General features: G+C 41.2%; 1 protein-coding gene across 1 annotated transcript in view; it reads left to right on the forward strand.

Moving 5' to 3' along the window:
* Positions 1-23,133, forward strand: part of ITPR1 (inositol 1,4,5-trisphosphate receptor type 1) — a 354,044-nt gene that overhangs the window by 166,144 nt on the left and 164,767 nt on the right. Inside the window, exons 14-26 of the mRNA XM_054680363.2 lie at positions 1,364-1,463; positions 2,459-2,619; positions 3,442-3,583; positions 5,520-5,678; positions 7,754-7,926; positions 10,031-10,150; positions 11,106-11,303; positions 13,512-13,763; positions 14,579-14,720; positions 15,444-15,624; positions 17,001-17,188; positions 20,939-21,077; positions 21,750-21,808. Coding sequence (XP_054536338.1) covers positions 1,364-1,463; positions 2,459-2,619; positions 3,442-3,583; positions 5,520-5,678; positions 7,754-7,926; positions 10,031-10,150; positions 11,106-11,303; positions 13,512-13,763; positions 14,579-14,720; positions 15,444-15,624; positions 17,001-17,188; positions 20,939-21,077; positions 21,750-21,808 — 2,014 coding nt within the window. The remainder of the gene's footprint in view (positions 1-1,363; positions 1,464-2,458; positions 2,620-3,441; positions 3,584-5,519; positions 5,679-7,753; positions 7,927-10,030; positions 10,151-11,105; positions 11,304-13,511; positions 13,764-14,578; positions 14,721-15,443; positions 15,625-17,000; positions 17,189-20,938; positions 21,078-21,749; positions 21,809-23,133) is intronic.

Below are 23,133 nucleotides of genomic sequence, written 5' to 3' on the forward strand. Positions count from 1 at the left end.
GGTTGCAGTGAGCCCAGATTGTGCCAACTGTACTCCAGCCTGGGTGACAGAGTAAGACCCTGTCTCCAAAGGAAAAAAAAAAAAAGAAACTGTTATAGTCAATTGTGATCATCTTTAAATAACTGTAGTATCAACTAGTTAATATTGTATTAACTGGTTCATTATTGGACTGTTCTGTTATACTGTATTAATACAATATATTAGGTATTAATATGTAATATGTTAATATTACATTGTAACAATAGAATATAATAGATTTGTATTCTATTAACTAGTCCATTATTGAGATATCAGATTGTTTACAGTTTTTATTGTTATACATAATGCTTTGTTGAACATCTGTTTGCCTCATTTGCACCTGTACTATCACCACTGAAGGAAGAATACCTAAAAATAGGATTGGTAGATGAAATTATAGATATATTTTTTGTGTTCTACAAGGTGCTAGACTTCTTTTCAGAGTTTTACTTGATTACACTCTCACCAACAATACATAGGACTTACTTCCCTAAGCTCTTGTTGAGACTGGGTTTTAGATCTTTGGAATATGATACAATAAAATGATATTGTTTTAACTTGTGTAACTTTTATACTAAGGAGGTTGAATCTATACTTCCATGTTTCTTTGTATTTCATTATTAAATTACCCGTTTGTGTCCTTGTCCCATTTTCACTTCCAATATTCATATTTTTCTTATTGATTTGTAACAGCCCTTTGTGTGTAGAGTAATAACCTTTTAATGCAATGGGCTACTCTTTTATTTTCCCAGGCTATGGTGATTTTTTTTCAACTTTGTTTATGATGGTTCTTTTTTTTTCTATATAGATTATATAAAATTTAAACTATGTAATGAGAGTTACCGTCTTTTACTTTTAAAATTTAGAAATCTTATATTTTGTTATATGATTCAAAAGGCTTTCCCTACTGCAAGATTAGTAAATACTCATTTTTTTCCAGAAATTTTATGATCTCATTTATTGTTTCACTGATCCCTATGAAAATTTCAATCATTGCTGTATTATTATTTCTTGTTATAAGCACTAATATATACCCCGTAAGTACTTCCTGTTGCTCTGTCTCATGCTCTGTTTATGCTGAGACACTCATTCATGGAGTATGATCTTATATTTAGAAGTATAATATATAACAGTAACTGTAGAGTCGTCATGAATGATTTTCTATTGTAAATGCATCAGAATGTGGCTCAGACCCGGACCATTTGCCCCTTCATGTATACTGCCCAGTGTATGCAGTAGGAAACCACTTTGCTATTTCTATTTTGATAGATTATATTCTAGACTAGGGGCTATAGAGTAAACCTCAATATTTATTTCCCTAAAACCCTCCTTTTTTCCCTGTTAGGAACTCTTATGTTCGGCTCAGACACCTATGTACTAATACCTGGGTTCACAGCACAAATATTCCTATTGACAAGGAAGAAGAAAAGCCCGTGATGCTGAAAGTAAGTCCTGGGACTTGCCTGTCTCTTTTTGGTCTCGTGTTTCCTAATGAAAGGGCTCCTTTGAGGACAGATCAGGGAGTATGGAGCTGTGGAGATTTGTTGCTTTGGCGAGAGTGTGGTCATGGCCGAACTTGAATGTGACAAAAGAATACTCTCCAAGAGACCTGAGTGGAGCAAACCCAGGGCTTTTGAAATAACTAGAACTTTTTAAGTTTATTCCATGGCTTCTGCCATAATGCTTGAGCAATTGTCTGGATTTCAACTGCATTTCATGACTGTCTGAAGGATAATTTGGGCTGGGGAATGTTTGCTTTTGTCTTGAGGTACATCAAGTATCTAGTTGATTTCCTCCAATCTCTATTATTTGTTTCTCTCTATATGTCAATATACACTTTTATTTCATGAATGTTCTCTCCAGCCCCTTTACTTTCTCTCCCTACTTCTCCTTCCCCCTGTCTCCAGGGTCATACAGTATAAATAAATAGACATGGGGGTTTTCTTTTAGCAAGTGGAAGGATGCTGTCATGTAACTTTTCTTTTGTTGTGGCATTGGGGAAGGTCATTGAAATTTTTTACTTCTTTACTGAACATTTTTAGATTTATAGAAAAGTTGAAATAATGGTGCAGTGTCTATCCTTATAATGCTCCTCACTTAGAATCATTAATTACCATTTTCCATATTTGCTTTTTCTCTGTATATTTACAAACATCTTCTTTAGTTATGAGAATTTTGGATGCTCCCTGTAACAAATGAAGTTAAAAATGATATTAATGCCCCCTTCCTGCCGCACTGGCCCCCATAATACCAATTTCCAGAGATAACAACTGTTAACCATTTGGAGTACGTCCTTGTAGATTTTTTTCCTATGTCATTTTAACTGCAAGATAGCTCCAGTATCTTGGGATCAGCCAGTGTCTCGTAAATGTAGTATTTGATTAAAGTCTTATCCTTCCCATCCAAGAGATTATCTCACAAGGACCACCTTGAATTTCAGATTGGCACCTCTCCTGTGAAGGAGGATAAGGAAGCATTTGCCATAGTTCCAGTTTCTCCTGCTGAAGTTCGGGACCTGGACTTTGCCAATGATGCCAGCAAGGTGCTGGGCTCCATTGCTGGGAAGCTAGAGAAGGGCACCATCACCCAGAATGAAAGGAGGTGAGCACTCCCGCATGCTCAGCACAGCCGCCCTCCCCCACTGAGAGTTTCTGACATCCATGGGGTGGAGTGAGAGAATGGTGACTCTGAACAGCTAAACATGGGGTAGCAGGCCTTGGCATTTATGGGTGGCTTCAATTTGTAACTTTTAAGAAATAGTACTTTTGCTTTCATTTTTTGAGTCTCTAAAATTATGAAGATCAGGTGCAGTGGCTCACACCTGTAATCCCAGGACTTTGGGAGGCTGAGGTGGGTGGATTACTTGAGGTCAGGAGTTCGAGACCAGCCTGCCTAACATGGTGAAACCCCGTCTCTACTGAAAATACAAAAATTAGCCAGGCATGATGGCGGATGCCTGTAATCCCAGCTCCTCAGGAAGCTGAGGCAGAAGAATTGCTTGAACCCAGGAGGCGGAGGTTATAGTGAGCCAAGATCATACCACTGCACTTCAGCCTGGGTGACAAAGTGAGACTCCATCCCAAAATAATAATAATAATCAAGTGATGAAGACCTCACTCTCTCTTTCTGTCTCTAAGTTGGTCTCTAGAACCACATTACTAAATGTCAGGGAATGAGGTTACTCTGAGATAAAATTTTGTGTCTGATATTTCATAAAGGTGATCATCCTTTTGTGGACAATGATATGTTTTGTGTCTTTCACTCTCTTTGATACTTGGCTTCTGTTGTCAGTTTCAAAGAAATTGGGAAGTGTGGGTCTGCCCCTGTTTAACTGGCTCATTCGTCCAGAAGGCTTCCAAGGCAAAGCTTCCAGCCTGCTGAACACTGAGCACGTCTGTCTCTAATAGCGTCTTTCCTCCTAAGGTCTGTAACCAAGCTGCTAGAAGATTTGGTTTACTTCGTCACTGGTGGAACTAATTCTGGTCAAGATGTTCTCGAAGTTGTCTTCTCCAAGCCCAACAGAGAACGGCAGAAACTGATGAGAGAACAGAATATTCTCAAGCAGGTCGGTGAGATGTGGCGTACTGGGGATTTGGCTTTATGAGAAATCAATGGGATGGTCAGGAGTGGTAGCTCATGCCTGTAATCCCAGCACTTTGGGAAGCCGAGGTGGGAGGATCCCCTTGAGCCCAGGAAATGGAGGTTGCAGTGAGCTGAGATTGCATCACTGCCCTCCAGCCTGGGTGACAGAGAGAGAGCCTGTCTCAAAAGAGAAAGAAAAAGAGAAATCAATGGGATCATTGAGGGATATTGGTGATTCCCACCTCAAAGGCTTGATGAATTGATTTTTCAATAGACTATTTTCTAGAGCAGTTTTAGGTTCCCAGCAAGATTGTGCAAAAAGTCCAGAGAGTTCCCATATCTCCTCTTGTCCTCACACACTTGGCCTCCCCCACTATCGACATCCTACATCACAGTGAGACATTTGTGACAATTTGGTGAATCAACATTGATACATCATTATCACCTGAAGTCCATAGTTTACATTAGGGTTCTCTCTTGGCATTTTATTTTCTATGGGTTTTGATAAATGTATGATGCCATTTAGCCACCATTAAAATATCTTACAGAATAGTTTCACTGCCCTGAAATCATCTGTGCTCCTCCTATTTGTCTGTCCTTCCTGCTAACCCTTCACAGCCATGAATGTTTTTACTGCATCCATTGTTTTCCCTTTACAGAATGTGACATGGTTGGAATCAAACAGTATGTACCCTTTTCAGAGGGGCAAATTTCACTTAGTGATATGCATCCAAGGTTCTTCAGTGTCTGTCCATGGCTTGATAGTTCAGTTCTATTGATTTTTACCGTACTTGTTGGATATCAATCATGTGAGAGTTTACCTGTTAGGAACCTCAAGAAACATTCAGCTGACAACTTTATTTTCCTCAAAAATAATGTAAAGTGCAATGTGACCTTAAGGTTATTTCATACATTTGGGAGATTTGGCATATTCTATAAACTCAGAAGGCCTATATAGGCTCTTATAGAGTGCCCTATAAGTCACCACAAAATCTTTGCGTAAAGAATGAGTAGTGGTTGACAGGAAATACATAGATGATATTGTTGGATGTAAATGTAAATAAACTGGTATAAAGACAAATTAGAGGCAGTAAAGTGACAAATCCAGAGTAGATTAAATGCACAGAGATGCATACCATGTCGTTCTGTAACCCAACTGGAGATTAGCCCACAAACTTGCCACGGGAATTCCTGGCCACCAAAGCTAAAAGAGAAACATATTAGTTACAAGTCCCACTGGTCCCCATGGAACATGGGATTTGAGATTATTTTTTCATGTTGGTCTATGATAGACAGAATTTATTAACAATCCATCTTGTTTCAACAAGAATTTCCAGTTCAAGAGTAAATGTCCAGCTGTTGTTTCATGTGATGATTCTCAAATTAGACCTCTGGCTTAATGCCCATGCTCATTTGTACGTAGTAATTCCTGAGAGGCAAAAAATAACTGACTCACTGGCAGGAGCCCTCATTGATTACTTGTGCTGGGCACTAGTGCGACTTAAGATTATCATCCATTTTCATCCTTACTACACCTCTGTGATATAGGCATTATTCTTTCCATTTTGCTGGTAAGGAAATGGGGGTTTACTTTGACTGTAATCTGTACTGCTAGGGAGTAATAAAGGCTTGTGTTTCCACCTAGAATCTGCTGATTCCATTGTCTGTGTTCTTAAACGCTTTGCTCTAAGCACTGTGCTGTTAGGTGTATGAGGACCAGTGAAGTCCAGTAGACTTAATTCAGCGCGTCTCCCATCTCAGATGATGGGCTGAATGCAGTGTTCAGGTTATGGATGTGTTTGGATAGAGAAACTTTCTAATGTAATCCAGCCACCCTTGAGCTTGCATTACTTCCAAACAGAGGGTTAGCTTTGAAGCCCTAAGTGATTGCCATTTTTGCTTTTCATTTTCACAAACAGATCTTCAAGCTGTTACAAGCCCCATTCACAGACTGCGGTGATGGCCCAATGCTTCGGCTGGAAGAGCTCGGGGACCAGCGGCACGCTCCTTTCAGACACATCTGCCGGCTCTGCTACAGGGTGCTGAGACACTCGCAGCAAGACTACAGGAAGAACCAGGTTTGGATGAAGCATTGGTGGGATGTGGTTGTCAGTTTCCTCCCTGAAGTTTGTGAACTTTCCTCCTGAGTTTTTAGTGTCACATGTCTATTTATAGAGTGGAGAGAGAATAGTTCAGTGTTGAGCTTGCTCTTGGGAAGGAAACATAAGCCCAGGAAGAATATTATTACCTAATTGTTAAGAAACGTACGGGAGAATTCTCTTCTGCAGACATCTTTCTATGAGATTTCTGGTTTTGGAGTTGGTTTTACATTTATAGAATTTTTTATGACGTATTCCCTTAGGGCTTAGGGGTGAAATGATGCCATGTGTTTATATTAAAGATACAGTGGAGTCTTTTCTTCCTGCCACCTTTAAAATCCTCCATCTCTTTCTAGAAACATGATCTTTATTTTGTTTCTGATTCATGTTTCATGACATTCTAAGTCATTGTCTGTAGATATATCTTATACATAGTTATATTTTGCATATTATACATAGTATATGTGTATTTATATACACACACAATGTATAGTCTCCTATGAAATAAATGTCCTAGGAGCTCCAAACAACCTTCAGATTCTAAGAAAATCTGAGAACTATATTGCTACATCATTGGTTCTTAACTGGGGGTAATTTTGTCCCCCAAAGAATATTTGGCAACATCTGGAGACTCTTTTGAGTTTTATAACTTCATGGTGCTACTGGCATCTGGTGAGGGGAGGCTAGGGATGCTCTCAAACACCCAGCAGTGCCAAGGACATCCCCACACAACAAAGAATTATCCTGCCTAAAATGCCAGTAGTGCTGAGGTTTAGAAAATTTGTGCCACATGGAGTACCATAGGCATACAAAATGATGCTTATCATAACCTTGACTCTTACCACTTTATGTGAACTATCCCTGCCTTTTGGGGCAAAAGGCTTTTGTTTTTAAGGTTTTGACTGCCACTATACTGGACTTTTAGAGTTTTTTCTTTGTAATTAAAGGTTTTTGTCATGTCATCATAAAGATAGTGTTGATCTTGAATAGTGCTTTTTTTGAAGTGTATCAAGCTGTGATTGCTTTAAATCCACCTTCAGTGCGTTGATACTGTAATCCAATAGCCAGAGAGATTTTATTCTGTTCCTCTCTCCCATCTTCAGATGAGGATACATCTGGGTCTGTGGGGTGTGTCAAGACACTTTGCTTGTACATGAGGAAACAAACTAGTTACTCTTGGAATTGCTGGATTAGACATCTTTGCTTAGTTGTTTTCGGATCCTTTACCAGTTGGCAGGTGATAAGTTCCTACACAATGCCTCCTTATAGAATACAGGCGGAAAAACATGGCCTGTTTTCATTATGTTAATCCTAAATAGTTTCCGGGATTTAGGAATTAATGGGAAAAAAATTAAAGCAAGTTTCAAGGGCCACTTGAATTTTGAGCAAGCAGTCTATCTTGGCCAGGGAAGCATCTTTGAACAGAAACAAACACGTATTTGTAAGAGATTTCCTTGAGTTCACAAATATTTCTATGGAATGTGATATCTGATCCCAAAAGAGAGAAACCAGAGATGTATTCATGAGTTCCATGCATATGATGGATTTTCTTAGGTATTTATTCCTGACCTTCTTATGCTACTCATCGACTTTAAGAAAGTATTTTTACCACAAATAAAGGAAATGAAACAGGGTAACATTGTTCCAGATATCCAGGTAGGCTTTATCTGTGTTTATTTAGCAGCACAGATCACTGGGGGCACAGTTAAGTCCTCTTGAATTAGGAATACGTTTAGAGCTGAAAACCAGCTTTGGACCTTTTTGAAAAATAAATCACTAGATTAAAATGTATACTGTGCACTTAATATCCACATGTAAATACAGGCTATTTTGCTTAATTACATTTGTGTGGCAGGCTTAGAAAAATAAAGGATGTGAAGGAGTTTGCAGCTGTTGCCCTAGGTTAGAAAGTTGTAGAAAGACCCTCCCTTATACTGTAATGTATCTTAGGGGCAGTAGTTCTCATCAGGAAACATTGCTGCTTTCTTTATTCTACGCTTAACCATATTGTCATTTATCCTTCCTACTGACGTCTCTTTTCTCTCCTTATAAAGGAGTATATAGCCAAGCAGTTTGGCTTCATGCAGAAGCAGATTGGCTATGATGTGTTGGCTGAAGACACTATCACTGCCCTGCTCCACAATAATCGGAAACTCCTGGAAAAACACATTACCGCGGCAGAGATTGACACATTTGTCAGCCTGGTGCGAAAGAACAGGGAGCCCAGGTGAGGCGGGAGTGGGGTCAATGCAGGATGGTGTCTGTGCCTGTAAGATGCAGGGACTTAGCTGGTGCTTTTTACTACGTTTCCTTGTGCTGCTAGTGACAAGTTTTGATTAGTTAGGTCTGGAGAGGCTTTTTGATGAGTCGTGGCAAGAACTTGGTGTTAAAATGAGACCTGGGGGTGCATTCCTAGCTCCAGTGTGTCCCACCTGGGTGAGCTTGGGTTCTTTCCTGAACTTTAATTTCCTCATCTGCTAAATGGGTAGTTATGAAAATTAAATGAGAATAAACGCAGGTGACGTGCATGGCACTTAGTGGATGCAGAGGAAATGACAATTGGCCACTCATTCACTTTTTAAAAAATGTTCTTAATTTTAATTTTTAATTTTTGTGGGTATGTAGTAGGTGTATATATTTATGGGGTACATGAGATGTTTTGATATAGGCATGCAATGTGTAATAATCACATTGTAGAGAATGGGGTATCCATCCCCTCAAACATTTATTTTTTGTGTTACAAAGAATTCAGTTCTATTCTTTTAGTTATTTTAAAATGTACAATTAAATTATTGACTGTAATTACCCCATTTACCTACAAACAGTAGGTCTTATTCATTCTGTAATTACCCAATTTACCTACAAACAGTAGGTCTTATTCGTTCTTTCTAACTACTTTTTTTTTTTTTTTACCTGTTAACCATCCCCACCTCCCCTCTGCCCTCCCACTATCTTTCCCAGCCTCTGGTAACCATCCTTCTACTCTGTGTCCATGAGTTCAATTGTTTTGATTTTTAGATCCCACGAATAAGTGAGAAGATGCGATGTTTGTCTTTCTGTGCTTGGCTTATTTCCCTTAGCATTATGGCCTCCTCCAGTTCCATCCATGTTGTTGCAAATGACTGGATCTCACTCTTTTCATTCCCTCTTTCTTTTTTTTTTTAAGATGGAGTCTCGCTCTGTCACCCAGGCTGGAGGGCAGTGGCGAGATCTCAGCTCACTGCAACCTCCGCCTCCCGGGTTCAAGCAATTGTTCTGCCTCAGGCTCCCCAGTAGCTGCGACTACAGGCACGTGCCACCACACCCAGCTAATTTTTGTGTTTTTAGTAGAGACGGGGTTTCACCATATTGGCCAGGCTGGTCTTGAACTCCTGACCTCGTGATCTGTCCGCCTTTGCCTCCCAAAGTGCTGGGATTACAGGCGTGAGCCACCGCGCTCGGCCTCATTCACTCTTTAGCACCTCTTGCTTATCAGTTAAACACTCCCCTCCCTCAGTATAATCAGTAAGAGTCTTGCAAGTTCAGTTGTTGGTTGAGCGTTTTTATTATAGATTAGTGAATTCTATTGATTGTATCTCATTCACACAGATCTGCTTCTCTTTCGTACACCCTCTCCCCATTTCTTTCCCCTTCTCTTATCCTTCTAATTAAGACCCACATTTTCAGTTGAAGCGGGAAGCAATTTACAATGTGGGTGTCACAAATGATTACAATGGAGCGCGGACACAGTTGCTGTAAAAACACCTACTACCACCCTTGAAAATAACCCGCATTTTCTGGAGCCTGCTCAAGGGCCCAGGTAGCGAGCAATGGAAGCACTTCCGTTAATTATCTCATTTAATCCTCAGGACAGCCCTCAGAAGTGACACATTATCCTTTTCTGCAGACAAGCATCAACTAAAGCACAGTGAAATTAGTAATTTCCCCAAATGAACACTCCATAGCAGAACTCCGCTAATAAGATCCTAACTGGGCTTCCAACACACGTAGCCAAACATCAGAGCATTGCCTCTCACCACTGTGGTTCCCCTGTGTCTCCACCACACCTTCCTTATGTGAGCTGCTTTCTTGTCTTGTTCCTTCTTGTCATCTTTGCCTCATCACCTCTTCCTTGACCACAGCCACTACTGTCTTTCCTTCTTGTTTCCTCTTCCTTCTTTCTGGCATGTGGCTTTCTGGTGATGCCATAAACATTGGCATCAAGACCTAGAATGCTGCTGACATGTCTTGGTAAAGGTATGTTGGACCTCTGCACTTAAGGAAGAATTGGGGTCCAGGAGCCTAACCTCTGCTCTATCTACAGAAAATGTTTTGTTTCTGTTTCTGTTTAGATTCTTAGATTACCTGTCCGACCTCTGTGTCTCCATGAACAAATCAATTCCAGTGACCCAGGAGCTGATATGTAAAGCTGTGCTGAACCCCACCAACGCTGACATCTTGATTGAGACCAAGTGAGTGGGGAGCCAGGGTTTAGGTGGAAAACATGGGGTTCATTCAGTGTTGGTGCTCATGAGGAATAAAACCTAGCCCTATCATTTTTTGAGTTGATCTAAAGTCAGTGTGGCTGGCATTTGATCTTCTTATTGGAAAAGTCTTGATTAGGAGAATTCCCGAATTTGATTTTGGTGTCGCCTCCTCTGCATAGTGGTGTCACTTATTTTGCATACACGTTTAAAAGTCATGTAAACTCACCGGGGAGCATTTTATACAGCTACATTTCAAGAGTTTAAAACTCTTTGTAAGTGTGACCATCAATTTAAAATTTCAAATGACATAATGAATATTCAGTGTTAAGATTAAGTCAGTGTTGGGAGGAGTTTTAAATTATTACTGTTCAGAACATGTTTATTGGTCTGCAGAATTTTTGTTACCAGTAGTAATTCATTTTTGGCAAAGGAGCAGTTTTCCTGAGAAGTACAGCGCCGGTAATATGGACAGCATTAAAAAAAATACTAAATTACGTCCTGAGCTAGTGATACTTCATTGATTCACATGTGTAAGTCAGTTTTGGGCTTGGGCTAATGCAGGGTTTTTCAGTTTAGGTATTTTCACATTTCGGGCTCGGTAATTCTTTGTTGTGGGGCTGTCCTAGGCACTGTAAAATGTTCAGCAGCATCCCTGGCCCCTACCCACATAGATGCCAGTAGCACCTCTCCATTTCGGTTGTGACAACCAAAAACCTGTCCAGAGACATTGCCTAGTGTCCACTGGGGGCAGCAGCACCATAGTCGAGAACCACTGGGTTACAGTATATGAAGATGTTAATGTCAGGCTCTCTGCGGCTCTGCCCTTGGGGGAAATACAAAACAAAGAGTGTCTTTCCATGTGTCTTTATGCTGAAAGTCAAGCTAGATCTCAAAGTATTTTTAAAAATAGTAACTTTTCCCTCCTCCTCTTGTTTTCTAGGTTGGTTCTTTCTCGTTTTGAATTTGAAGGTGTTTCTTCCACTGGAGAGAATGCCCTGGAGGCAGGAGAAGACGAGGAAGAAGTGTGGCTGTTTTGGAGGGACAGCAACAAGGAGATTCGCAGCAAGAGCGTGAGGGAATTGGCTCAGGATGCTAAAGAAGGGCAGAAGGAGGACCGAGACGTTCTCAGCTACTACAGGTGCGTGGGACACGTGTGGGGCTCAGATTGGGGTGCCCCAAAACAGTGGCACTTAGGAATTTGTTGCTCGTTTGTTGATTACTTCAAGGAATCACAAGGTGTCATCCTGTAAGATTGTCTAGAAAAAAGCCAGATGTGTGTTTTAGGAGTTTAGAGTGTAAGATTTCAGTTAATTGACATCTGGATGTGGCTGGTTCCCAAAAAGGATGAGTGCTTGCATCAGTCCCTGGTGATAGTTTATCCTTAAGCAGCATGGCCCATAGATATGGTGGTAGGTACGTAAGAGGCAGGCTGTGGGGTCAAATCCCGACCTCTCCGCTTACCAGTTTTTTGACATTGGCCAAGTTTGATTTTATGCTCTAATTTCTTTATCTGCAAAATAAAGGTGATAGTGCCAATCTCACCAAATGTTTATAGACAGAGCCAGAAGATGTGTGTGTGTGTATACACATATATCTACACATTCATCCATGTATCTTTCTATAACTACACAAATATATAATAAAAATCATGTACTTACACTAATACTTCCAATTCCATTCCAACACCATGGGATTTATTCTAGCCTTCATCTTTTCCATTTCATCACTCCCTCCAGCTGCCACGATTCCCTGTATGTTTACCCGTCTGCCCGTTTCCCTGTGTGTACCTGTCTCACCTCTGCCGCCCACCTCCTCGGTCCCCAGTGTCTCCTTGGCTCCAGCTGTAAGACCTGCCAGTCCTGCCACCTGAAGGGAAGGGAAGGGGAAGAAAGAAAGGAAGTGAACCAATTAATACTTTTAAAAGAAAAGGAAAGGGAAGATAAAGCAAGGCTTTTATTATTTTTTAATAAAATAAATAAAACTGCAGATAAAATGCCTTTTCTTGCCTCCTGTATTCTGTTCTTTCATTCACCTGTGATGTATGCATCCTATCCACATTCTCTGTGTGCTGCATTTGTATGCATCTGTAAATCATATGTAGTATTTTATCTCTACTTAAAATTTTATATAAATGGGACTGTACTCCAAATACCATTCTAAAACTTGCCTTATTTATTCAATACGGGTACTGAAGCCGTATTGAATATATCTGCGTTATAGAGATTAATCCATTTCTGTAATTTGGACTGTTGGATGATATTCTGTTTTATTGATTTATCACATTTTCATCACTGTTTGATATTTGATCACATGCTGTAGTTCTTCATGTCAGGAAACATCTTCATTCAAAATTTTCTGAGTATATGTATGAATTTCCATTCCACACTGGGAGGTGGGCTTGGAGGATATTCATATTTTAAGCTTTACTAAGCAATTCTAAATTGGATGTTTCAGTGTACACACCCACCAGTTGTAGACGACAAGCTTTGTTTCTTCATGTCTTTGTTAACCTTGAATATCATGATGCTTTTTAATTTTTGGTAATTTTATAAGTGTGAAATAGACTCATGTCTACACTTGCATTTCCCCGACATCTAATGAGGCTGAGAATGTCTTCAAATCATGATTATTAGAAATACATAGAGTTTTTAATTCAGAAGGCAGTATTTTGAAAGCCTGTGGCTTTCTCGTTATTTCACATTTCAAGTGTGTTTACTCTTTCAGTGTTTGATGAATCTTCTCCCAAGTGAATGAGAAAGAGTGCCTTAATTGGTCAGGTTCCAGTTAACAACATTCACTTGCAATTGGATGAAGATGAAAAGTGAGGAGTCTCCTACTTTTGTAAATGAAATGTTTTTTTACATGTGTAGGAATTAGAGTGACTTACATGATATAAGATCTTTAAAATGTTATAAAATTTCTAATTAGGCTGAATATGTGTGATATCTTGAACATTTCCTACATGGTCTTTACTGTATAAAACACAGCTGAAGGGATAGAAATAGACAACCATCTTAGGCCTTAGCATTCCCCCCATTTATTTTAAAAAGTAAACATTAAGGACCTAGTGGAATTAGGTCGTCACATAATTGCTCCAACACAGCTGGATAGACATGTGTTCCTGTCGGCTGTCAACCCACACTCTACTGCACAGCTTGAATAGTTCTTTTATCTGCTTGGTACCAAAGCCAAAATCCTGGTATACAAGAGCAATTTAGGGGTGTTGATGTATGAGTTTAGTTGGCCAAATGTCACTCCCATGACAGTCAGGGCTGCCCAGACGACCCTTCATTCATCCTAAATGATTTCTGGAGCGTGAGCTGTGTGCCCTTGTTCCTTGCTCTAGATATCAGCTGAACCTCTTTGCGAGGATGTGTCTGGACCGCCAATACCTGGCCATCAACGAAATCTCAGGCCAGCTGGATGTCGATCTCATTCTCCGCTGCATGTCTGACGAGAACCTGCCCTATGACCTCAGGGCGTCCTTCTGCCGCCTCATGCTTCACATGCATGTGGACCGAGATCCCCAGGAACAAGTCACCCCCGTGAAATATGCCCGCCTCTGGTCGGAGATTCCCTCGGAGATCGCCATTGACGAGTGAGCCTGGCACCTGAAAACCTCACTTTACATTATTCTGTGCGGCAGTAGATAGCCCCATGTGGTCTCATTAAATCTTAGAAGAAAGATGAAGTGTTGGTTTTTTCTTTAAGCTTAAAATAAAATTAAGTGGATGGCAAATATTTTTTTCCTCAAGAATGTGAAAGATGGCATGATTATGTTTTTGGGTTTTTTTTGTTTGTTTGTTTTTTTGAGATGGAGTCTCACTCTGTTTCCCAGGCTGAACCGCAGTGGCGCAATCTCGGCTCACTGCAAGCTCCGCCTCCCGGGTTCCCGCCATTCTCCTGCCTCAGCCTCCCAAGTAGCTGGGACTTACAGGCGCCCACCACCACGCCCGGCTAATTCTTTGTATTTTTAGTAGAGACGGGGTTTCACCGTGTTAGCCAGGATGGTCTCGATCTCCTGACCTTGTGATCCGCCCGCCTCGGCCTCCCAAAGTGCTGGGATTACAGGCGTGAGCCACCGCGCCCGGCCCCGATTGTATTTTTTATATCTCATTTATCTCCTCTTTCATTCTGCAAATATTTAAGTGTGTACTATGTGCCAAGCTCAAGAAATATATCAGTGAACAAACTAGAAAGCAATCTCTATGCTAGTTGGTGGAAGACAGACAATAGGCAAGATAAACGACTCAAATATATAGTTGGTGATATATGCTAAGGAGGGAAAAAATAAGGTAGGGTCAAGGGATACCAAGGGTTAGGGGATGTTGACTTTTGAAGCTGAGTGACCCAGGAAGGCCTCTCTGGGAATAACCTGAAATTTTGTTTCCTTTCTTTCTCCTTTCTTTTCAGCTATGATAGTAGTGGAGCTTCCAAAGATGAAATTAAGGAGAGATTTGCTCAGACCATGGAGTTTGTGGAGGAGTATTTAAGAGATGTGGTTTGTCAGAGGTTCCCTTTCTCTGATAAGGAGAAGAATAAGCTTACGTTTGAGGTAACTCATGATGAAATCTTCTATGTGTATTATCTGCCTCTCAGTGGTCATTTTTCTATGGGGCAAATAGAAAATATGTGAGTAGGTTGTGATTTTGGTCATGATGCTCTGGTTTTGTAATGGAAAGGAATTCAGCTTGGTTTTGTTCCAGAATAAAATAAAACGGATACCAGTCACATGGCTTAATAGTAGTTATGGGCTTAAAAGAAATATACAAGGTGACTTGAACCACATAAAATGATAGAACATCACTTTGCGTTAAAACTGACAAGAGAGAAACACTGCTTGCAATCTGCCATAGATTAATCATTTGCAGAACATAAATCCTTGTTACTTCTGAGTTAACAACGTTTCTGAGACTGCTTTTGCCTTTTAAGAGCTGTATTGCTGAGGATTGCAGAGTGTTATTATCTGTGTCCTTGTTGGGAATAACTCTGCTTGCCTGGTGTTAATATTATCCTTGGGAAGCTGTGTAGAGCAAATGATGAGGTCTTTTTTTTTTTTTTAATTAGTCATCAGAGCAGATCAGTAGCTTTCCATTTCTTATTTTTCCTCCTTATGAAACAAAATGAAAATTTATCAGAAAGTGCAAGGAAAATACATGCCTTCTCTTACCATAAGGAAGGTCCAAGTCTGTCATTTCTAAACTGGTCAACATCAAATGGAATTGAAGGGGATGCAGTTTATGTAATACCGTCTTCTTCTTTTATTTTAATACAATAGGTTGTAAATTTAGCTAGGAATCTCATATACTTTGGTTTCTACAACTTCTCTGACCTTCTACGATTAACTAAGATCCTTCTGGCCATATTGGACTGTGTACATGTGACAACAATCTTCCCCATTAGCAAGATGGCGAAAGGAGAAGAGAATAAAGGTAACAATGATGTGGAGAAGCTGAAGAGTGAGTATCTGAGGGTGCCCATACATCTGAGAGATGCCCTCCAGCCTTTCCTGTTATGCTCATGTCATACCCTATATGTGATGCCACATCCTTTCTTTGTTCATTCCTTCCCAACTTTTCATCGTGAACATTTTCAAATACTGTGTAAAAAAAAAGCGGAAAGAACAGTACGATGGAGTCCCACGTACCCATGACTTTGAGTCAACAGTTATTCACGTTTTGCTGAATTTTATTTTGTATTTATGTGTATTTATGTGTATTTTATTTTGTATTTATGTATTTATGTATGAGTCGTGTGTATATTTTGTTGAACAATTTGAAAGTTACTTAACACTTTGAATGTTTATATAACAAATACATGTCCTATCATTGTTCTTGACATTCGTGAGACCCTTGATAATAATATTTGTTTAGGATGTAAGAAAATCCAGGCTTCTATCTTGGTAGCTATTTCCACTTTGTGAGAAGGACAGTCTGCCTTTGCATGTTTGTTTCTTCCTCGTTTTAGGGTCAGAGTAGGCAGATATTGGTATCATGTATCAATTATTGTTAACTGGTCTTCTGAAGCTAGAACAGAAAGAAATACATTGACTTATCTCTATTTGCTAGGTCTTGTGCTGAGTCATGTTGCATTATACCATTTAGTTCTTTTGTTGAGCTCCTTTATTTCCATTTTGTAGATGAGGAGACTGAGGCTTAGAGGTAATATGATGCAGCTAAGGTCAGGCAGCATCAGGATTTGTACCTTGTTAACTTTATGTACCTAGTTCTGTGCTCATAACAAGCACATAGTTGATGATCAGTAAAATTTGGGCAGGGCGTAGTGATTCATACCTTTAATACTAGCATTTTGGGAGGCTGCAGCAGGAGGATTGCTTGAGGCCAGGAGTTCGAGACCAGGCTGGGCAATATAGAGAGAACCTATCTCTACCAAAAAAAAAAAAAAAAAAAAAAAAAATTAGCTGGGTGTGGTGATGCATGCCTATAGTCCTAGCTACTTGAGACATTGAGGCAGGAAGATTGCTTGAGCCCAGAAGTTTGAGGCCACAGGGAACCATCATTGTGTCACTGCACTCCAGCCTAGGTGATAGAGCAAGATCCTGTCTCTAAAGAAAATTAAAAAAAATAAAATTTGATGAGCAAGTTAGTGCACAGAAATGCCCCTCTGGGGATTTTGAAGCCCATGATCTTTCTGTTGCTCTCAGAAGCCCAGATTTTTGATGTGCATTTACCTTTCCGGGTTTCCAGGGTCCTGAGATTGTGTTGGAATAGGGATATGTTAAATAATTTGTCTCAAAGAGCCCCTGCCCCTTGACATATGCCTCCGAGCATTCTCTAGAGACATTGTGACCGTGGTCTCTCCTGGCCTTTCCTAGGCAGTAACGTGATGAGATCTATTCATGGCGTGGGGGAGCTGATGACCCAGGTGGTGCTCCGGGGAGGAGGCTTTTTGCCCATGACTCCCATGGCTGCTGCCCCTGAAGGCAATGTGAAGCAGGCAGAGCCTGAGAAGGAGGACATCATGGTCATGGACACCAAGCTGAAGATCATTGAGATACTCCAGGTATCCACTAGCTGGAGCTGGGGTAGGGAGGGTATGTCACAGGGGCGCCATTCAGATCCAGTCCCTCTGTTCTGATGGAGCCCAAGGCTTTCTGGGAATAAAATGGGGGCAAATCCTTAGCTCATCCCTCCATGTCATTTATGAGCTGGCTCCTCTTAATCCCTTTACTGCTTTCTCCTACCCTCTCAACATGGCCATGTCCCTCCAGCCATGTCAAGACTTGCCATTGTTATCTTAGCTTTCCATGATCATTGGCCTCCATGCCAACCCTCTGCCTAGAATTCACTTACCTCTGTGTCTCCATGTAGCTGCATCTCTGCTTATTGATCATAACTAGGTTCAGGGTTCCATCAACTTTGCAAAGCCTTCCTCCCTTCTTCCCTTTTTCATTCAGTCAACAAATATTTATTGAGACCAACTCTGTGCCAAGTCCCCTTAAGCACTGGGAGGGTCCAGCAGTGAAAAAAATGATGAAATTCCTGCTTCTCTAGAACTTATATTTTGACAGAGGGGCATGGGCATGTATTAAGAATAAGTGCTAAGAGATGTTAAAAAGTAAAGGAGGGTCAGGATGGTTTGGAGACACTGAGGACAGGGGGCTGGGGATATTGTGTTTGGTGAGGTTATCAGAGAAGGCCTCTCCAGTACAGTGACGTGATTACACACCTGAATGAAGTGAGGAGATAGCCACACAGATATCTTGGGAAAGGGTATCTGAGGCAGAGGGAACAGCAAACGCAAAGACCCCATGGTGAGGAGGGCACATTTGGGAACAGGTGGGGTTCAAGAGGGAATGGGAGAAGATCAAGTCGGGGAGTAAATATATATAGCTTCTTGGACAGATTGCCTGTAAGGATGCACAGAGAAGTGGGGACATGGGCAGAGAGCGATTGTTGGTGACAAGGTTTATTTTTGTTGTAATATTTTTTAAGTGGGTAGATTATAACAAGCTTGTATGGCGAATAGGAATGATCATGTGTACAGGGAGAACTTGTTGCTGTTTGGGGAGAGAATAATTGTAAGAGCAAAGTCCTTCTGTAGGCAAGCGGGGGTGGAATCTAGTATATAGGGAAGGCTTGGTCATAGGCATGAAACCCTCCCAAGCCTCTCTACAGCTTTGAACCCCACCCGACAACCTGCGCTTCCCTCTTTCTGTGCCATGTAGGTAACTTTTATTCATCAACAAAATCATCTGCTCCTTAATGGAAAGAATTATGTTAGCACCTTCTTTTTTTTAATCCCATGTTGCCTGATCTCAACCCCAACAGATGTAGTAGAAATTTATAAATGTTTAAGATCTGGGGATTTTATTTTTTAGTCTGAAATCATCCTTTACCAATGCTTTGAAAGTTTTAATGGATTGTCTCAAAGTCATGTAATTAGGACAATAAAGACAGCTTAAGTAAAGGAGAAACCTTATTGAGTTTATGCCTGACCAACAGTAGAGAAAGATTCCTTTTTTAACACTTTATTTTTTAATAAATTTTATTTTTAATTTTATTTTCAATTTTTTTTGTCGAGACAAAATATACATATAAAATTTGCAGGCCATGGCCCATGTGTTCCAAAGTGGTGTCTTGGACGTTTATCAGAAACGACACAGTGCAAAACTTGGTCACATCTTGAGGTCCACTCACGTGGTGACCTAAGAAGGATTGGTCGATTGAGTCATTCTTTCCACGGGTACTTATTGACTCCCTACCATGTGCACTGTGAGGAATGCAAAAAGGATTTGAACAGGGGCTCCATCCATAAGGGGTTTATAGTCTGATGGGAGAATAAGGTATGATGAAGCTGTGTGGATGTGGAAATAAAACCACCAGAAAGTTCTTCTGAGACTGGGGTCCGGGGGTGGGGGTCATGTGACTCCACATGGTAAAGATCAGAGAAGGGTTGATGGAGGAGGTAGGGTTTCATCTGAGCCTTTCAGGTGCATGGGCTTTGTACATGGAGAAACAAGGGCCCGTTCTCAGGTAGATGGAGCAGCCTGAAGCCGAGTACCATGGGATGCAGGTCAGTGGGCATTTCTTGCTGAGCAGAGACATAGAGTGTGCTGAGGGGAAGTTGTCAGAAGTGAGGTTGGAAAGGAGGACCAAGCCACACTGCACGGAGCTTTGGGTGTGTAAAATGCTAAGGCTTATTCTCTGTTGAGCCTTTGAAAGTCTTCAAGCAGGAGGTTAACATAAGAACAAGTGGTTAGGAGGCTGATTTGGTGAATTTGGTTCTGTAAATGGAACAGGCAGGAGATAATGAGGCCTTGAGCAGGGAGAAACGGCAGTAGGGGAGAACTCTGTGAGAAGCGGTAAATGGAGAACCACCAGGACTTAGTCTCTGATTAGATGTGTGTCCAGGAAGGAGGCGCTGATGATCAGGCAACTGACTGAGGTTGAGGAAACCCAGACAGAAAGTAGATGAAGGCAAGACTGACAGTGTTAGTGTGTTAGGGCTCTCCAGAGAAACAGAACAAATAGGATACATACAGATAGACAAGAGGGGGTTTATTATGGGAATTGGCCTCACGCAGTTACGGAGGCCGAGAAGTCCCCCAGTCTGCCACAGCAAGCTGTGTCCCGGGAAAGCCAGTGGTGTGATTCAGCCTGAGTCCCAAGGCTGAGAACCAGGGGAGCTGAAGGTGTAACTCTCAGTCTGAGGCCAAAAGCCAGAGAACCTGGAGCTCTGATGGGCAGGAGAAGATGAGTGTCCCAGCTCCAGAACAGGTGGATTCGGTCTTCCTCCACCTGTTTGCTCTATCCAGGCCCTCCGTGGATTGGATGGTGCCCACTCACACTGGGTGAGAGCGGATCTTCTTTACTCAGCTCACTGATTCAAATGCCAGTCCATTCTGGAAACCCCCTCATAGATGTACCCGGAAATAAAGTTGTACAAGCTAATTAGGTGTCCTTGAACCCAGTCAAGTTGGCATATAAAATTAACCATCGCAGTTACTTTTGTGAAACACTGAGTTTGAGGCCCTGGGAAGATAGCAAATAGGATGTCCAACAGTCTGTAGGACACATACACTGAGAGCATGGAGGCAGGCCAGAGACCTTTCTCCCTCTGGAAGAGGTGATGGCCATTGGACTGGGAAAGGTTGCTGGGAGGCTAAGCAGAGACAAGGGGAGAATGGAAGGAAGAACATGAGTGAGATCCCTACATGATGTCAGCTGCTCAATCTTTCTTTTTGGTTCTAGCAGCAATCCTGGGAAAAGTGACCCTGTGTTGGAATAAAGGGTGAGGGAATACAGGAGGCAAAAGAAGAGGGTGTCCAAGGGTTTGTACCCAAACCAGGGAAAACAACCAGAAACAGGAAATAGGAACCAAGCTAATTTTCCGTAGTAAAAAACAAATTTTTTTTGTGTTAATTCTCTTAAATCCAAAGCAGGCAACTTCACTCTTCTCAGTGTTAGGCCCAGAGTTGACATTCAATACTTACTGAAATGGAGTCTTGTTTTATAGACTCCATTTATGGAGCCAGGAGTGAGTGATTTAGTGTTCCAATTGTTAAATTAATTGCCAGGATGCTGAAGTTTACACTAGAGGCTAAGATGCTATGGGCAGACTTCATATGCCCCATGGAAGTCTGCTGTTGTTAAAATGACTGTTGAAATCTAAGCCAAATACTTGGCTCACTTAGTGCTTAAGGTAATTGATGCAGCTGATACCAGGCCCCACCAGTGTGTGGTGGCTTGGCAGAGTCAAGGTGGTATGTTAATGTAACCAATCTGTTTCCATTTCCACTTGAATCTTTAGTTTATTTTGAATGTGAGGTTGGATTATAGGATCTCCTGCCTCCTGTGTATATTTAAGCGAGAGTTTGATGAAAGCAATTCCCAGACTTCAGAAACATCCTCCGGAAACAGCAGCCAAGAAGGGCCAAGTAATGTACCAGGTTAGTGATTCAGAATGGAATTTCAGCCATAGAATGGGACCTGGCTCTAAGGAAAATGGGGAGAGCAAACAGTATCTTCTAGAAAAAGGGTGAAAATGGTTTTGAGGATTATTGCACCAGGGCATCATCCTGGCAGTTACTCTTTTTGAGCAAGTGAATAATGGATAGAGCCCAGATTCCTTCTGGGTTGGATCTTGTTTCCTTCCATCTGGGAGTGTCTTAGTGATGAGACAGTTAAGGTTTCCAGCATTGTGGTTACCCACCTCCCCTGCAAAAATACCAAAATAAAAACAGTAACAAAAAACTCTCCAGGAGACTTCTTGTCCACTACCAGCTTTTACTCATGTTGGAAGTTTTTCCCTGCCCAGGAACTAGTGGTGAAGGGAGAGGGTAGGAGTAGAAATAATCCCATCTACCAAGCCCAAGCTTCCATGAGTGAGATCATTGCTGTCCTTTACCAGGGGACCATGCAGTGAGGGAGGAAGGGGCAGGAATGTGGAATATGTGGTTAATGTCATCTGGGTTAGTCACTCTGCATAGCTTTGCAATATAATGTTCTGGGAGATTTGGGGTTAACTCAACAGCTTTACCCTGCAAAACTTATGGATGAGTTCACCAGCAGCATGTTTGCAGACCTTCCTGCATCTGAAGTGATATGCTCTAACTTTTCAGGTGCTCTTGACTTTGAACACATTGAAGAACAAGCAGAAGGCATCTTTGGAGGAAGGAAAGTATATTTTCAGTTACTGTTCTGTAGGTGGTTCTGCAGTTGGGAAGGCTGCTCTTCCAGAGCTCTCAGAGGCCTTCCCTTTATTATGTTAGTAAATATTTAGTCTCTGGGCTTAGGTTGTTTTGGTGCTATCTTTGGAACTGTTAGTACTCAAGTCAGAGTTAACTTCGTTGGCTTGATTGGGAGGAGAGAGAGAGAGAGAGAGAGAGAGAGAGAGAGAGAGAGAGTGTGTGTGTGTGTGTGTGTGTGTGTGTGTGTGTGTGTGTGTGTGTCCCACCTAGGACAGAAAGGATTTAAGGAGATTTCTCAAAATACCTACATTACAAGATTATTTTTACATAGTGAGGAAATGCAATCAAAAGAAAGAATAGAAAGAGAGAGGGGCTCAAAACAGAGTGAAGTTAGTAAGATCATGTCCTGCTGCTGCTGCTGGGCTACAGTTTTATCCCTGAGCTCCTTATAGGCTATGCAACAAAGAAAGCAAAATCTGTTCTTTCATTGTTCCTAATATTAATGTATGAACCCCTTTAAAAAAAACTGCACTGGTCAATTTTGACTTAAGACGTTATTATAATTATGGAACTCTTATACCTCCAAGTATAAAATTTGGTATAAACACCATATGCACGTAGTTCTTATAATTAGCACACTTGGTTTGATTATTGCTTTATAACATATTACTCCAAAAAACTTAAGGATTCAAACAACCACCATTTTATTAATACTTCTCACAGCCCTGTGGTTTGATTAAGTTGGATGGTTCTTCTGCTGGTGGTCACTGTTGGGTCTGTCATACTGTAGTGAGGTGGTAACTGGGGCTGGCACCTCCAAGTTGGATTATTCACATTTCTGGCACTATAGCAGAGATGCCTGCGAGGCCAGGACTTCTTTCTCTCTCTGTCCATGTGGATAGCTTGGGCTTCTTTACAGCATGGTGGCTGACTCAAAAAGCAAATGTTCTGAGAGGACAAGCCAACAGTATGCAAGTGCTAACTGGGCCTCTGCTTGCATTGCATCTCCTAATATCTTATTGTTCAAGCAAATCCCATGGCCAAGCTCATTGTCAGTGTGGGAGGGGACTACATAAGGGTTTGAATACTCTGTTGGGGCCCACCAGTGTTAATAGTCTACCTCAATGCTTAACATAAAACCTGTGAAATTTGAATTAGCAACATTATGTACTATGATAAGACGTTTTTCTGAAACTTAAACAAGGTATTGTGAGTTTAGCATAATACAGGTTCCACGTGCTGTGTGATCACTCAGCTCTCCCGCCATTTTCCTCATGGTGAACAGCATTGAAACCTTCACACCTTTTTGGAATAC

The sequence above is a fragment of the Pan troglodytes genome, chromosome 2 (assembly GCF_028858775.2).
Source record: "Pan troglodytes isolate AG18354 chromosome 2, NHGRI_mPanTro3-v2.0_pri, whole genome shotgun sequence".
Lineage (NCBI taxonomy): Eukaryota > Metazoa > Chordata > Mammalia > Primates > Hominidae > Pan > Pan troglodytes.